The sequence below is a fragment of the Eschrichtius robustus genome, chromosome 18 (assembly GCF_028021215.1).
Source record: "Eschrichtius robustus isolate mEscRob2 chromosome 18, mEscRob2.pri, whole genome shotgun sequence".
Classification (NCBI taxonomy): domain Eukaryota; kingdom Metazoa; phylum Chordata; class Mammalia; order Artiodactyla; family Eschrichtiidae; genus Eschrichtius; species Eschrichtius robustus.
In genome coordinates, this window is record NC_090841.1 from 1,145,841 (window position 1) to 1,163,326 (window position 17,486).

The 17,486-nt window shown below is 43.2% G+C and overlaps 1 protein-coding gene across 3 annotated transcripts in view; it reads left to right on the plus strand.

The window, feature by feature from the left end:
* Positions 1-17,486, plus strand: part of LOC137751917 (zinc finger MYM-type protein 2) — an 89,364-nt gene that overhangs the window by 58,471 nt on the left and 13,407 nt on the right. For all 3 annotated transcript variants that reach the window (XM_068526589.1, XM_068526587.1, XM_068526588.1), the window contains 6 exons: positions 2,223-2,395; positions 9,270-9,435; positions 10,089-10,123; positions 15,241-15,370; positions 16,330-16,445; positions 17,058-17,226. In XM_068526589.1, the coding sequence (XP_068382690.1) occupies positions 2,223-2,395; positions 9,270-9,435; positions 10,089-10,123; positions 15,241-15,370; positions 16,330-16,445; positions 17,058-17,226 (789 nt within the window). The remainder of the gene's footprint in view (positions 1-2,222; positions 2,396-9,269; positions 9,436-10,088; positions 10,124-15,240; positions 15,371-16,329; positions 16,446-17,057; positions 17,227-17,486) is intronic.

Below are 17,486 nucleotides of genomic sequence, written 5' to 3' on the forward strand. Positions count from 1 at the left end.
TTTTTGCCAACATAGTTTCAAAATATGTAACTACGTATGTTCAGAGTAGTGGTACAATTTTAGTATAGCTGAACAGAAAAGTTGAGTTCGCTTTTCTACTGTTATTTTATATATATTTATAGACCTCTGGGCCTCAGGGTTTTTTATCTCGAAGAATTTGGTGACATGTTTTTCCATTACAAGGAAGTTTTGAGAATAAACTAAAAGCATTATCATACCACGTTACTTCTAAACAGACAAATCGTGATACGAAAGGTGATTTTCCAAGTGGATTAGAATTATTTTCCATTGGCTTCATTCCCTGCCCGTTTACTGCCTAGTCTACAAAGCTATTCAGTACACCAGAAGGAACATCACACGAGGCATTACTACAGTCAGAAAAGACTTTGAGGTTTTCAATTTGGGATGCCAGGGAGACACTGGCTTTTGTAGCAGTACATTCAGGAATTCTCTTTCCTCTCATTTATACTTTTTGCTGCTCTGGTGCCAGGCGGCAGATTAGAAAAATGAAGTTTGTTTCTCATTCCGATTCTCCAGAGATAGGAGCCAGGATTGTAGCGAAGGGTTTTGGGCTTTTTCTATTTTTACTTTTCCCCAAACGTCCTATTCTGCTCTGTGGCTTTCACTCTCTGTTCTTTCTTTGGCCCCAGGCACTGGACTCCCAGCTTTCCTACCTGCTGTCCTCATCAATTATTTTCCAGGTTTTTTGTTTTTTTTTTTTCCCCTTCTTCCTGGATCCACTTTTTCTGTCGATTCCTACCGCCAGTTAGAGGCAAGAAAAAGGTTGGAAAATCCTAAAAGCAGTAGGGAATTGCAGCAATATCAAAAGATTATTAGTCCATTCAACAAGTGCCTCCGTTTATACATTAAACATTTCACACTTGAGGTCATGTCTGCAAGAGGGTACTGCTTACAGCAGGCATTCCTGTTCATGTAGGCTCAGTCCCCCAGATGAAAAGTAACCACGTTTACTGTTAAGATTGCAGCTATAATGAAAAGTGACATAATGTTTCATTAAAGAGATTGATTCTGAATTTAATTGAACTCTTTTACCTGAATTTTTGTGCAGTGACGGTCTCAGTGATTCACAAATCGGAGTGCATTAGTGTTGAGGGCTAGCACACATATCAAGCATCTTGGTGCATCATTTGGATTATATGGATTTAACTAAAATGAAAAACAAGTTGCAACAAAAAGATAATCGACATTAAAGAACATAATTTTCAATTGGAAGGACTTTCTGGGCAATAAAAGGTTAAAAAGGACGTGTATTTTTTTCCTGTTTAATAATATATTTTGTGCTTTCTCTAACTGCACCTAGTTCTCTGCTGGAACCTGTCAGAAATAACAAAACATGTAATAATACCTGGTACTACCATCAAAACCTAGTTAGAAAGATAAAGCTAATAAAGGTAAAATATTAAACATGTTTTAAGATACAGTGCGAAGTAACAGAAAAGAAGCCATAAGGACAGTTCATAAGTAATTGCCAAGTAAATTACATAGGAAACAACTGCAGTCCCTATTAAAGGATGGGTAGTGTTTTGGTAGCTACACGAGTGGAAGGTCATTCTTAAGTGCACAGCATGAAGATTATTTAATCCTTATAGAGATATCATAGGGAATAAGTAAGATTTAAGTGTAAGGACCGTTAAAATAATGCATTTATATAGTACGTAAAGGAAGTGTTTTGATTAAAGAATAGAATAACAAAATGCTGTTTTTGGACAGGTCATTAAACCAGTTTTACTTCCCTGAAGGTCCTTTAGGGTGACAGAGATGGGTAAGGCTAGAGAATTTAGCTAAAATGCCTGCTTAGCTGAATGTATCTTTAAGTTTGCTCAGTGCCTCTCAGCAGTCTCCACTTTTCGTTTCTCTAAAATGCCCATTTGTGGTGTGTTTGTGATACTTAAGCAGGATTATATTGGATTATAATTACACAGAGCAGGTACAACAGTTCTGAAGCGTGACTAGATTTGAAAGTCTTAGAACATGAATTATTTGAACCCACACCATATCTAATGTAATACTCCATGTTCTGTTCCAGTTTTCACAGGCTGGTGTTGATCACAGTAGATTTCACAGTTTTGATCAGGAGAGAAAGAGGACTGTATATGTGAATTTATAAACACTTTCTAAAGCCAGTGCTCTGTTTGCCTGTAAACTCTTTCTTACCTCAAAAATGAGTTTTTGTTTTAATACTAAAACCTTATATTTCTCAGGCTGCAAACTGTTGTACAAACAGGATTTTGCAAGGCGTTTAGGATTGAGGTGTGTGACTTGCAACTACTGCTCTCAGCTGTGTAAGAAGGGGGCGACGAAGGAGCTGGACGGTGTGGTGAGGGACTTCTGCAGCGAGGACTGCTGCCGGCGGTTCCAAGACTGGTACTACAAGGCAAGTACCGCCGGCCCCCTGGGCCCCCAAACTAGGACGTATCTGTATTTTCAGCAGTGTAGTTTAACAAAATGGATTATTTATCTAAAATTTGTGTCTTTATGTCACTAAAATAGAAATGTTTTTGATGAGTACTTTATCAATTATGAACATTGGCAGGTGATTGTTTTAGATACTTAGGATGTGTTTTTTGTTTTTTTTTTTTTCTAAGTCCATAGTTTATAACAGGGTTCAATCTTTTTTTTCTTTTATACATTTATTATTTATTTATTTATCTATTTGGCTGTGTTGGGTCATCGTTGCTGCACGCGGGCTTTCTCTAGTTGCAGCGAGCAGGGGCTACTCTTCGTCACGGTGCACGGGCTTCTCATTGCGGCGGCTTCTCTTTTTTTTTTTTTTTAAAGAAATTCACGGTCTTTTATTTATTTATTTATTTATTTATGACTGTGTTGGGTCTTCGTTTCTGTGCGAGGGCTTTCTCTAGTTGTGGCAAGTGGGGACCACTCTTCATCGCGGTGCGCGGGCCTCTCACCATCGCGGCCTCTCTTGCCGCGGAGCACAGGCTCCAGACGCGCAGGCTCAGTAGTTGTGGCTCACGGGCCCAGTTGCTCCGCGGCATGTGGGATCTTCCCAGACCAGGGCTCGAACCCGTGTCCCCTGCATTGGCAGGCAGATTCTCAACCACTGCGCCACCAGGGAAGCCCGCGGTGGCTTCTCTTGTTGCGGAGCACGGGCTCTCGGCGTGCGGGCTTCGGTAGTTGTGGCACGTGGGCTCAGTAGCTGTGGCTCACGGGCCCACTTGCTCCGCGGCATGTGGGATCTTCCCGGACCAGGGCTCGAACCGGTGTCTCCTGCATTGGCAGGCAGATTCCCAACTACTGCGCCGCCAGGGAAGTCCCCAAACATCTTTTTAAATAAAGAGAGGAACAAGATACTTTCCAAGTTGTTGTAGGCTAAGATTTTGTTGCACTTTTAAAGTTACTTCACTGTTTTACTGTTGTTTCTGACTACTTTAAGCCTTAGAATTAAGGTTCACATTTTAGAAACACACAGCACAAATACTAACACACGGGAGGCTGCATCCCTTTCCGTCTGAACCAGCACCTTGTTACAGACAGATGAGAAATCACTCAGGAAATGTTACTTTGATGGCTCTAAGCGCTCAGTTTCAGTTTAGCACACAAATATACCTTTTCCTCCACTGTTCAGGAGGTTTTATTTTTAAAAACTGGTTTTGGATGCAGGTATTTAGTGGGCACAGATGTGGAAACTCCATTTTGTTCTTACTGTCTGTCACCCTTTTCACCATTTGCTTTGCTGTTTGACACAGAGGTTGTTACCGTGTGATATTGAGGAACCCCTGTCATTAGTTTATCATACAAATTTCTGTCCAATCGTGTGATTGTGAACTCAAAACTTCAATTCTTTCAAATAATCTTTCTTGGAGGATATTGTTTCTTGTTCACAGCACATGGGCTGTATTTCTGTTTGGCTTCTTTCTTTGATTCTTCCTGTTCTCTTTTATATTACTTATAATTAAAAGAGAGAAATCTTTCGGTTTCCTTTTTTTTCCTTTTTGGGAAGCAAAGAAGTGTTCTTTGGCAAAAGACCAAATTATTCTAGATGGTGCCATTTGTTCCAGTTTCCTATGTAAAGGATAATTGTAGCTAATGTTTTTATAAGTTCAATGATGAAATTTCAATGAGGCAGAGCATTTCAGAAAGTTCAATAACTAGTGACAGTTATCTGTTTATGTTTAATGTCAGTATTCTGTACATTAAACGTTTTTATTATTCCTTGTCTTACTTTAAACCCCACAAATCTTTGTATAATATATACAATAGCATTATTACAAACTGTACTAACCTGAGGAGTAAAGACACATGGTAGGAATTTGTAAAGCAAGCAACAGTGATGATTTTTAACGTAATCAATAGGATTACAACCTTCAAAATGAGGAAGCAGTTGCCCTTCCTAATTAACTGGGCCCTGTGTAGAGGCAGCCAGTGCTGAGTCAGAGAATCCCTGTGTTCTGTGCTTTCTGCTCGAGCAGCTGTCTTTTCTGACGTTTCTCATGAGTCCCCTCAGCCACTGCTACCATTACATGGTCATCTTGAAAATGTGTTAAATTGAGTCCCAACCAAATTATGATTTTTTTCCTGACCTTCTTTCCCCTTCCACTTTTTAAATTTAAGAACTCAGAATTTTAGATTTTAGTTCATTAGAAAATGTGACCCATAATCTATAAAAAGTGCCTCATCAAGGAATGTTTACAACGAGAGCAGCCAGCCCAGCTGCTGCCGCCACAGAGGAGCACACGCCGTATTTACCTACAGTCTCAAGAGCTTTACATTTTTGTTTGTTTAAATTTAAGTATTTGATATTATATTTTTAAAATTTCCGCCTATGTTTGTTTAACTTGACAAGACATTTTGAATAATCTGTGTCTTCAGGCCTGTAAAATGGTTTGCTTTTGGATTTAAAATAGAGGTTAATTAAATACCGTCTCTTCAAAATTAGAATACAAAAGCCATTGAAATCATGCAACCAAAAAACGCTGAGAATAAAATTAATGTTTTTTTCTTCTCCCAGATAACTCTTTAGAAGGAAGTAGGTTTTACTTTTCCTCAAAGTTAATGTTTCCAGGCATAATGTGAAACCAGGTGGGAGGATAGTTCTTTTCATTTCTATAAGTTTAAATTGTTTGGAGAAAAAGGATTTAGTATTGTAATAGAATAAAAGCTAGTACAGTTTTTTAATACAGGCTTTTTTTTCTTTTTTTTTTTTTTGCCTGCGTTGGGTCTTCATTGCTGCACGCGGGCTTTCTCTAGTTGCGGCGAGCGGGGGCTGCTCTTCGTTGCAGTGTGCAGGTTTCTCACTGCAGTGGCTTCTCTTGCGGAGCACGGGCTCTAGGCGCGTGGACTTAAGTAGTTGTGGCATGTGGGCTCAGTCGTGGCTCGCGGGCTCAGTAGTTGTGGCTCACGGGCTCTAGAGTGCAGGCTCAGCAGTTGGGGTGCACGGGCTTAGCTGCTTTGTGGCATGTGGGATCTTCCCAGACCAGGGCTCGAACCCGTGTCCCCTGCCTCGGCAGGCAGATTCTTAACCACTGAGCCACCAGGGAAGCCCTAATACAGGCTTTGATTTGCCTTAAAAACCAGCAGTGAAGGGTGACAGTGTTAAATTCTTCAGTGCAAATGCCCCAACAGTCGAACAGCATGACTTTGGGCTGTAATCAAATTAATAATTACATTTTAATAAGCCTTATTCATAAAAGGATACCTGAATGAAAAATATTTTGGGGCTTCTATGTTTTTCTTTTTTGTCTATAAACTGCCAGAAATATTGATTTTAGAAAATCATTCATTGTTTTTGACATTAAGTTTTGAAAGGAAATAACTAATATTCTCGCTTCAAATGTACCTTTGGGTAACTGAAGAATTCTTATCACTTGAATGCTTTGCATAGTATCCAGTGCCCAATCTTTTATTACTGCATTCTTTTTTTAAATAAATGACCATAAAATCCCCTGTTTCATTTTGTTCATGGTTCCCCCTTGCAGAATTAGGTCTGACTGGGGAAGTGGGCAACAAGAGGGTGGAAGGTTACAAGGATGTGTATACATCAACTCAAACTGTCCAAGACAGGTAAGGGGCTGTGTCAGTGTAGGTCCAATGACCTTTCCTCAGTTACTGCAGAGGAGGCTCCTGGATTAGCTGAGCGGTTTTATTATCAGGTTTTTGAATTGAGTTTAGTTAGTACCTGCCTATTAATTTAGATTGTTTGAATCAGTAACTGTTTTTTTTTTTTCCTCCTCAAAATAATACACAACCCTTGATTTTTCACAGACAGGAAAACCACGAAGTGTTTGTTAAACCAGAAACATGTGTCACACTTCAGTTCTTACGCTGTAGGAATGTTAAGCTTTCCTAAGAGTCCTGTCTCGTGAGTAGGAGGTAGTGGTGTCGGTGTCGGTGTCGGTAACGAATGATGGGCATTAATGAGATTTTTCCATTTAGCGTGGTTTCAGACACTTTACCAGGAGTTTGTATGAGTGGCTGCAAAAGGAAAAAACAAGCCAAAAAACAAGAGGTTCACAGCCTCTAAAATTTTGATTATGGTATTAAGCTTGAATTAGTATTGAGTTCTGTTATTATCCTTTTTCCTGAAAAAATACATACATATTTTGTTGCCATTTGCAAATTAGCACTAATCTTGCTCCTTTTTTTTTTTTTTTTTTTTTTTTAATGAAATCATCTAAATTTGTTTTGAACTTCCTGGAAGAAAGGAGCTTTAAAGTGTTGTTAGGACAGAATTCCAAATGTCTATAATTATAAAATAATGAAGCGATTTTATTGTTCAGATTCTTTGGGTGGAATGTGCTTGGTTGTAGGCTCTAGGCCTATTAAATTATTGTGTAAGTGGAAATATTACCGTATACAAAGAGTCAGCACAGTACGTTGTATACAAATACAAGTTGTATACAAATTGATTTGGGTTTTAGATGTTACGCTGAGAACCTTCTTGCAGCATTTTACATCTGTTAGGATTTTTATTTCTAGTTATTCATATTAACTCATTTGTTTTTCCATTGTCTTTGTAACTTGGTGCACTAAATAAAGCCTTGGTTTTGACTTGGACTGTCTGCTTTGAATCCTGCCTCTGCACTTTGGCATTTGGCCCTAAGAAGTCACTTACTGTATTGGGACTTTAGTTTCCCACCCTGTTGTGAGGCTTGTGGAATGGAGAGGGCAGCCTGGCCTTTGTTCTCAGGTCTCATCTTCACTTTTGCTGTGTTCTTGACTGTTTAGACTCAGTTCCTCCCGTGGTGCTTTGGCTTTTCTTTGAGTATAAAGTATAAAAAGGAAAAAATCCCGGAAACCTGGAGCACTTCAATGATTATTTTAAAGAACAGTCTTTGCTGGTGAGAGTTTTACGTAGGGACTTTTTTTTATTATTGAGTAAACTAGGACCTGGTTGATAGTGAGTGCTAATATTATTGAGATTACCATGTTATATTACCAGCAGTATAACATTTAAACTCACAAGTTTTCGGACAAGAGATGCGATATTGGCATCACTTAATAGTCATAATTTATACTGCAAATCTTCATTGGTTTAACATTTATTCGGCAGGAGAAATCCCTGACCTGGAGAAATAAAGAGCCTGTGTTCTGACCCTGGGGTATGTCTGTGACATAAGACCTGTTCACCCACACAGCCCTGTGTTCATGTGCCAGCCAGGAATTTGTTGTAGTGTTGATTCATGGGACTCCTGTGGAGACATAAAGTGAGTGGTTTCCAAACCCACAATATAAAAGTCTAGGTGATTAGAGCAGTGAGGGAAAGCTACAGCTGTGACTGTTACCAGCTACCAAGTACTTAATATTTACTGCTTTGTCAAAACTTCTAAGTTGGTGGCTAAACTAAAGGGCAATTTTTAAAATTACAGTAATTTATTTCTACTGTAAGTAGATAAAAAACTTAATTATGAAAGGTACTATATTTGAAATTGATTGTTATACCTTTTGGCCCCCTCATTGATCAAGATGTTAAGAAATAGTGAAAATGGGCAAAATCTAGGTAAAATGGAATCTCTCAAAAATCTGTCCCTAGATTAATTGGTTCACCATCATGAAGTATAACTTTTTATGTATGAATTTTAGTTGGTTTTATTTTGCATATTAAGTTGTAGACTAGTTAGGGCTGATTGTTTTCCTAGATGTAGTTCACATTTGTGATCTTAAAATATAATTGTTTTTTAATTAATTAAATACCGAGTGTTTTAAGACATGAAGTTCTTGTTATTAAAACAGTATTGGGGCTTCCCTGGTGGCGCAGTGGTTAAGAATCCGCCTGCCAAGGCAGGGGACACGGGTTCGAGCCCTGGTCCGGGAAGATCCCACATGCTGCGGAGCGACTAAGCCCATGTGTCGCAACTGCTGGAGCCTGCGCTCTAGAGCCCGTGAGCCACAACTACTGAAGCCCGCGCACCTAGAGCCTGTGCTCCGCAAGAAGAGAAGCCACCACAACTAGAGAAAGCCCCTGTGCAACAACAAAGAACCAACGCAGCCAAAAATAAATTTAAAAAAAAAAAACAGTATTAAAGCCCTTCAAATTTATTATATTAAACTATTGAAACAAAACGTTTCAAATTAACATCCACGGTTTTCTCAGCATAAGAGCTGGTTTCAAAATTATTCTGGTCTGTACAGTTGTATAAATGGGTCCATTATGAGCTCAGTTGAACCTGGGAAATCTGTTCATTAATCAGAGATTTTCAGTGTAGCGTGATTGTGGGAGACTTCGACCAGTATATCATTATGGCTCTCAAAATTATTTTGTAATATTAAAATACATTGTACCGGGACTTCCTGGTGGTCCAGTGGTTAAGACTTTGCCTTCCAATCCAGGGGGTGCGGGTTCGATCCCTGGTCAGGGAGCTGAGAATCCCGCATACCTCGGGCCAAAAAAACCAAAACAAAACAGAAGCAGTATTGTAACAAATTCAATAAAGACTTTAAAAATGGTCCATATCAAAAAAAAAAAAAATTCTAAAAAAAAAAATACATCGTACCAATTTGGTCTACCACTGTTCGGTTTTTTTTGGTTAGCCTATCTTTGTAATGCTGGTCTTTGACTTCTGGTAAGTATAGAAAGGGATTTTGACAATTAGGTAAATTGCTACTTTTTAAACTTTTGTGGATTTTACTGTATGTTTATGACTTATATTACAATCTTAATTTTTTCTTTATCAGACATTGTTTTATCACATTTGACAACAGTCACTGAAACATCTAGACATCTTGTAAAATACATGTCTGACTTTTTAAACCTTGTCGTGGGAGATGTCTGACACCTTCCTTTTGTCGTCAAGGCTGCAAGGTGTGACTGCTGTAAATCTCAAGGCACCCTGAGGGAGAGGGTGCAGTGGCGAGGGGAGATGAAGCATTTCTGCGACCAGCACTGCTTGTTGCGTTTCTACTGTCAGCAGAACGAGCCCAACATGACAACCCAGAAAGGACCTGAAAACTTACATTATGGTATGTGATCGTTGAGGGTAGTACCTTGAAAAACCTGTAAAGCAGTTTTTAGTTCCAGAGATCTGGATTCAAGGTAATGATAACAGACAGTTGATTTCAGAGATAGTTTAATAGCAACTTCCGTAGTTTCCCTGGGTGGAAGTGCCTTCAGTGATGTTTCTGTAGATGCACTGCTTTTTGTTTTATTCTCTTAAAAATTTAATGCTAGTTGAAAAAAATAGAGTCTACTTGGGGGTAGAGAGAAGCTAAACAGAATTATAAGAAAAATTGTAAAAAAGTTGATCTGCCTATCATGTGTCACTTGCAATTTTAAATGAAAACTATTTTCAGCAAATTGTATGTGCTGGGGGTAGGTAGGAGAAACAACGAAAACCCTTTAGACTTATTTAATAAATGAGTTAAATCTAAGAACATAGTATTGCTCCCAAAGCAGTGTATACTTTCTGAGGGGACAAAATGGGGGAAAGAGTTTAATTCCACTACTTAGCTCTGTATTTCAGCTCTCAAATCTCATATTCTTTACTTGAAAGAACTTAAAATATATTTTCTTCAGTAACTATTTTAAAAATCAGTAAAAATTAATGAGAAATATGGTTTCAGAAAATGCTGAAGAAAGTGATATTTGTCTTATTTTAAATTTGTTTTTTTTTTAGATCAGGGTTGTCAGACGTCCCGAACCAAAATGACAGTAAGTATTGCTTAAGTAAAGTGCTAAATACTGACTTTCATCATGTGGGGAGAAAAAGTAATTAGACCATTTTAATCTGATTGTAATAATAAAAGATTTTTTTACTTTCCTCTGTTGAGACAGTTGAAGCATTCATATTCTGCTAAATTACCCGATATAGAAACAGGTCCTTTTCTACCTGCTAAGGAATATAAAGGTGAATTAATTAATTGTGGCCCTTACCCACATTGGGCGAGATAGACATATGAAATATTTGCGTTGAAGCGCTCATCCCAGCTGCATCTTTAGGGCAGTAGCAATGGTGCATTTGAAATGGTTGAGTGTATGCGGTCCTGGCAGCTGTGACAAAACTTCTGAACAGCTGAGTAGAAGGTTGCCAGTAGACGATGAAAAGTCGGAGGAATAATAATGTCCAGAGGCGTGCGTGTTTGGCCAGACTGTTCATTGGGGCCGAACTTGGAGGGACCTGAGGGGATCCTGGGAAGCGGGAGGCAGGCCAGGCTAGGCGGATGCCCCTCAGACAGGTCTGGAGATCTGTCCTGGGGGCCAGGCCCTGGGAGTTTACAAGCTTGAGGAGTTCTTCCATAATGCTTTCTCCTGGGGTTTTTTCTGTTTTCTTGTTTTTCTGTAGTGCTTTTCTTTCTCTTGGTGTAATACATCAGATTCTGCTTTTACATTAGCATTTCAAGGCTCTTGTGGGCTGAAAGGGGCCGTTTCTGTATAAAAGGAGCCTTGCACTGAACAGTGGGCCGGCCCTCTTGTGCCCGCCTGCAGGAGCCACCCTGATCCAGGGGCCTCTGTGGGAGCCATTTACCAGCATCATGGTGAGCCTCTGCTCGTGTGGTCCTGGGCAGGAGTTAACCAGCTCTGGCTACAGATTGGAATTACCTGGGGAGTTTTCAAAACCTTTCGAATACCTGGGCTCCAACTCAGAACTTCTATAGTTTTGAAAAGTTCTTTAGGTGATTTTAACATGTAACCACAGTTTAGGATCTCTGATGTAGATGAAAGATTGGTGTTTTTATATTATTCCATTCAGTGTTTGTTTTTGGTGGGATCTTAGTTCCCCCGCCCAGGGATCAAATGGAATGGAAGTGCAGAGTCCTAACCACTGTACCACCAGGGAATTCCCAGTTTTTGGTTTTGATGTTAATAGCTATTATTAGAATCCTAGACAAATAAGAGTGCTTTTTTTCTTTGCTTTCCTCCCCTATCTGTTCTGCCCTTTACCTTGTGGTAATATATTTTTAAGTCAGATAACTCAGGAGTATTCAGCTGAATTGTCAGATTCTAACCAGGCACTTGATCCATGCTGAGGAGTGTAAAGATGATCACTCCCTGTTTGGCACCTGCACGCAGCCGTAAGGCAACTCCCAACCTTGTTTCAAAGCTTTGACCAAGGCTTCAAGACACCCTTCCGCCCGCACAGAAGCAGGTACTCTTCTCCTGCAGCAGCACTGAGGCCGCCTCATGGGACGGATGGAAGGACGGGCCTTTGCAGCCATCACCTCCTGTCACGTAGAGCCCCTCCCACCTTCTCCTTGGATGAGAGCTCAGCTGTAGGGTTTGGGGCAAGTCACTTCACGGTTCTTTGTGGGACTTTCCCCTTATCTGTAACGTGGGCATGAAGACGGAACCTCCTCGGGGTCGTCACCAAGAGTACTAACCCACGGGGGCAGGGCGTGTGGTGTTGGAGACATAGGGCCTGCATTGGGGAAGCCACTTGAACCCTGACTTCAGAACTCTTCGCTCTGTCACCTCCACTGGGCTGTACAGCTTCTGAGCCTCAGTTTCCTCATCTGTAAAATGGGAGTGAGAAAACATCTACTACCCCTTGTGGTGCTGAGAGGGTTAAAGAATTCATTTCACGAGGTGTGTGACTTTGGTGCTTTGCATAGTGTCCTAGTCCTTTTGAGCTACTATATATTATATAACAGGATGCCATAAGCGAGGCAGCTTAAACAACAGAAGGTGTTTCTCGGAGTTCTGGAGGCTGGAAGTCTGAGATCATGGCTCCAGCAGACCTGGTGTCTATTGAGGGCCTGCTTCCTGGTTCCCAGACGGCCGTCTTGTTGCGTGTCCTCACGTGGGGGAGGGGTTTTTTTTGGGTCTCTTCTATGAGGGGCGCTGATCCCATTCACAAGGGCTCTGCTCTCATGACCGAATCACCACCTAAAGGCCACACCTTCACACGACATCCCCTTGGGGATTAGATCTGAGTGTGGATTTTAGGGGGACATAGACATGGTCTAGAGCTTATGGTCCCTGGCCATATAGCAAATGCTCAAGAGGTGTGGTGGCTTTCGTCATTATAATTTTCATTATTTGGGATCCTTCTTCAGAATTCATTATCAGTAGGTGTAGATCCTGCCTGTTGACCAACAGAAAAGTAAGAAGCATTATCAAGTGTCGGTTTTTACCAGGTGGCATAGTTTAGTCGATACAGTGCCCTGTCGGCAGAATGACGATTAACCTAGGATGTCTGTGACTTTGACCCCTGGTTCATAAGGGGGTTCTAGAGTATTTCCCAGTTCAGACCCAACTTACCCAGGTTTGGTATGTAGTAGATACTCAATAGCTGTTTGTTAACTGTTCCTCCCGCTTTACAGTTGAGAAAATTGAGGCCCAGGAGACCGAGTGACTTGCCTGATGTTGCACGGCGGTGACGTCAGACCAGCTCCGTGGCACAGGGTTGGAAATCCTGGTGAGCGTAGAATGAGCTCACACGGGACCAGCCCCCTTGGCCATGAGCATGACTTGAAACTCATGAGAGATCCACCGTATACCGTTTTTTATTAGTACCCTTTCATGTTTGTGAATTGGCCAGCTCTCTAAGATGTGTCTGTCACCCCTGAATCAGTGCCCACTAGCTGTTGAGGTCATGTGCAGACTGTGAGTGTCCAGGGTTGTGGGCCCCTGGGGCTGCTTGACCAGCTCCTCTCAGCTTATGCTTTAAGCAAGTGCCCTCTTCGCAGTCTGACGAGTGCCAGTTTTTCCTATTTTTGTGCTTTGTGTTGGTGATTTTGCTGCTGGGTTAAGCACCAGAAGGTGCTGTGTGTCTGACTGGGGGACCTGTGTGAGTTCAGTTTCGTGGATGAACGATATGGTTCATTTATAAAGAGGGATAAGAAATCCAGCGTCTGTAGGGCTAAGGTAAACTCTAGTACGTGGGGAAGCTGTGGGAAAGATGGTATGGTGACTAAATTTGTGGATTCGTGAGCTTATGACTGATTACAACACAGCACAGTGACCAGCAGTGTGGTGAGACTGTCAGCTCACAGCCTGTCACCAGGATCAGGGAAAGGGTGGCCTCTTTGTGCCGGTGCTGGCCCACTCACATGTGAAAAATGTGGGCCTTGCAGGCCCCGGTGGGTTCTGCAGGTCTGGGCTCTGCAGAGGGGGCTGCTGGCGCTTGCAGGAAGATGCAGGTTGGCTAGTTTTTGCAAGGTCATTGGTAAAACGAACCTACCGAATGCAAGTGATCTCGAAGCCCTGACTTGAATCCTTCTGAGACTCTGTGACCTTGCTCTTGGGCCAAGGCCAAGGGTGACCAAGTGCAACCCTCTGGTCCATAGAGCCCCAGACGACGAGCACTTAGAGGGGAACCTGGCCCGTGTGCCCGTCCGTGGGGCGGGACAGAAAAAGTAGGGGTGGTGTCTGAAATATTCTGGGGTTGGTTTCGCAGCTGCATCATCCTAGACGTTGAACTCGGCCTCCAGGATGAAAACCTTGAGCTTTCGGGTTTTGATTGTCGGATGTTATCCATTGCGGTGGAGGACTCAGAAACCACCCCGAGACGCTGAGTACCCCCTCCCCCTCCCCCACCCCCAGCCCCAGCAGGGCGCGCTGGGCTTTCAAGGCCCAGTTGCAGCGAGGACCCCGGGGACGGGCCCCGCCCGGCGCAGCATCAGGAGGCCGCTCGGGAAATGAGTGGCGTTGGAAGATGTTTGACGAGACTGCGTGGAAAATGTCCGTCTTGGAAGGTGTTACAGAAAATAAAAAGAGGAGCGTTGAAAACATGGTGCGCATCGCACACGGATGAGTGGAGGCAGTTGTGGCAGAAAAGGTGGCCAAGCCCAGCGGGGAGACAGGACAAGGTGGCAGAGCAAAGCCGCAGAATCGCTGCTGGAAGACGACCCGAGACCCCCCCGGGAGTTGTGCCCTGACCGCGGCTGAGATACTGCCCTGGGGTCCTGCCGCGGGGCCGGGAGAGGCCCGGGCAAAGCGCCGGGAGACCACGCGGGCTTCGTTTCTGACGCGAGTCCCGCCGGGACGCGCGGGTTCCCCCACGCAGCGCAGCCCCGGGACCGGCGGCGCGAGGCGCCCTTGCTTTCCGGGACTCGGGCTCCGCCTGCTGCGCATGCGTGCGCGGGGAGGGGGGGGGGGGCGGGGGCGGGGAGTGCGGAGTGAGTTCCGTTACGGAGCGAGGGTTCCGTGTGCGCAGGAGCTGTGTGCGCTTGGCACCCGAAGACCCGGAACTCTGAATTGTGTCGTTTTCCCCGTAGCGGTAGGTGGTGTGCACAGCACCTTCGTGTCGCCTCTTAGGCACGGAGCTGCAGCTTGCTTTACAGCGTGTGTGTGTGTTTCTGTGGTGTAAACGGTACTGTGGTGAACAGACTGAAACATCTGAGTGTATCGAGAGGAGACGGTCCTAAAATTGCAGTGGTTGGGACAGAGGAAACACAAAGTTTGATAACATTTTTGGTAATAATTTTCATCATTTTTCTTTTCAGATTTAGCACCACGTATAAGCAGTTAGAGTATCAGAAAGCCATAATAAGAGTCTAATTATTTTCAAAATTCAGGTTAACAACCTTGCTTTTTTACTTAAGAGTGAGACTTTTATGTTATTTTTAAAAGTATGCTGTGGTATCCTTCGAAAAACACAAATCTGTAGAATGAACGATTACTACTGCTTCGCCAGTAGTTGGGATAGATTCATGTTGATCCTTCCAGATTAAGATTTTGGTAAACATAGTAGAAACAGCATAAATTGGTTATAGTCTTCCACTTTTGTGTGTTCCCCCTGCTGGACCTAGAAACCAGATATTATTAACAGCATAAAGTAATAAAAATTAGAGGCAGAAATAAAAATGTTTCTCTTTGCTTTTCTGTAGGGCTCAGCACCACCCCCTTCTCCAACCCCCAACAAGGAGATGAAGAACAAGGCAGTTCTGTGCAAACCTTTGACCATGACGAAGGCAACTTACTGCAAACCGCACATGCAGAGCAAGTCTTGTCAGACAGGTGACTTGCATCCTGACACTCGCTGAGTGAAATCCATGCTTTTCTCAAATAATGGGCTACAGAATAGATTTGTTGGGTCACTTTGTTACTTTCTGTTGATTTTGCTTATCTGGTTTTAGACATGCCTTTAGAATACAGCATGTCATTAAAAATCATTAATTAAGATCAATCTCTAACAAAGGCCTGCAAGTTACATCACCAGTGATTAAAACGCTGTATCAAAAATTTCCTTGGGGGCCAAGACCCACTAAAGATACAGTGCTCTTCTGAGAAAACCATCTCTTTGAGTGCGGTCTATAACCGTAACTATTTTGTTTCCTTGTCAGAATGAGTTGAAATCATTCAGATAGGTATTTTCATCAAATTTAAATGTTAGCTGTATTCTGATTGTTTGATTAAGTAAACCTTTTTGTGGGGGTGTGAGAGTGTCTGGGACTATATATAATACTTTAAAAGATGTTTTCTTTCTATTTTAAAAAAGTCTAGGGACTTCCCTGGAGGTCCAGTGGTTAAGACTCCGCTCTTCCAACGCAGGGGGCGCAGGTTCCATCCCTGGTCGGATCCCCACATGCCACGTGGCCAAAAAAAAAAAAAAAAGGTCTAAATTCTGCTTGTGCTGTCTGTAACTTAGGACAGCTACTGCATTCAGTTTTGTTGTTTTTGGTTGGTTGGTTGGTTTGTCTTTGGCTACGCCGCGCGGCATGTGGGATCTTAGTTCCCTGACCAGAGGTGGAACCTGTGCCCCCTGCAGTGGAAGCGTGGAGTCTTAACCATCGGACTGCCAGGGAAGTCCCTGTTGTTTTTAACTTACCTAATTTTGTGAAAACTGGGAACTTCTTTTAAATGGGTACTGAGGCACTTAAATTTTTCTTTGTTATCAAATTACTTTGACTGAGCAGCTGTGTTTTAAGTGGTGGTCATGGTTGACGTTGCTCCTTGAACACGTTCTGTCCCCCCAGATGGTGAGTGGAGGACAGAGTACGTCCCGGTGCCCATCCCGGTGCCCGTGTACGTGCCGGTGCCCATGCACATGTACAGCCAGAGCATCCCCGTGCCCATGACCGTTCCTGTGCCCGTAAGTCAGACTTTCAGCTCCCCTTCCTCCTGAGATCTCTCAGGTGCAGGCGGGGCAGCACTGGGGTGGCAGTGACTACTTCAGTGACGCTGGTGGGACAGAGGGTGGAGGCTTGGCTTTTCTTCAGCAGTACACTTGGGTCTGGTTGAGGCTTTGCCAGGGGTGCTCTGTGTGTAATCAGGTAAGTGCTCGTCCTTGAGAGTGAAGTTCAGCTGATGGTCTGCACCTGCTTTACACATACTGTGTAATAAACATATTTGTGTTCATTTTAGAACGAAAGATTTGTGAACCATAAGGTTTACAACTGATACATGGAATGGAGGCTCATATGAATGTCATCCCCTGCAGTGCTGGGGACACTGTGTCAGGGCTTGGCTACTGTACTGTAGTCCCCTGGCGACAGAAATGCCTCAGAAATTACTTTAATTGTTACTTCAAAAAGTAGTTGCTTGTATTCGGGGCTTTCTTTGTGATACTTAACATACGTGTTCTTTCCAGAACTTTTAACCAACGCAGCATTATGAAGTAGATCACGTGTCAGAGCGATTTTCAGTTTGGAGAAATACCTTGTAGTGTTGCGTGAGCCTGACGGTCAGCCCTTTGCTTACTCAGGTGCCGGTCCCCGTGTTTCTGCCCGCCCCCTCAGCCAGCAGTGAGAAGGTCCCCGCGGCAGCCCAGGAGCTCAAAAGCACCGTTTCTTCAGATGCCCTGGGCGCAGAGCTGCCGACAGTGGCCAACGTGGCTGAGGACGAGGGCAAGGCAGAGGGCGCCGACATCCACGGTGAGTCCCCCGCTGCTGGGGGGGCGCGGTGGGGGGCGACATCGGGGTTGGGGGGGGCCGCTGTTAGAACGAGGCCGGGCTGTCGCTGTGCGTCAGCCTGAGCGGGTGTGGGCAGGCGGCAGCAAAAGTGGATTTCGGGTTATGAGGCCCGCACTGTATCTAGCAGGTGCTCTCCGATGTTGAGCCCAGGAACTCGTACGGTCCCTGTTTTAATTGCTAACAGGATTTAACTTGTAAAATCGACTCTAAGTTATTCTCGT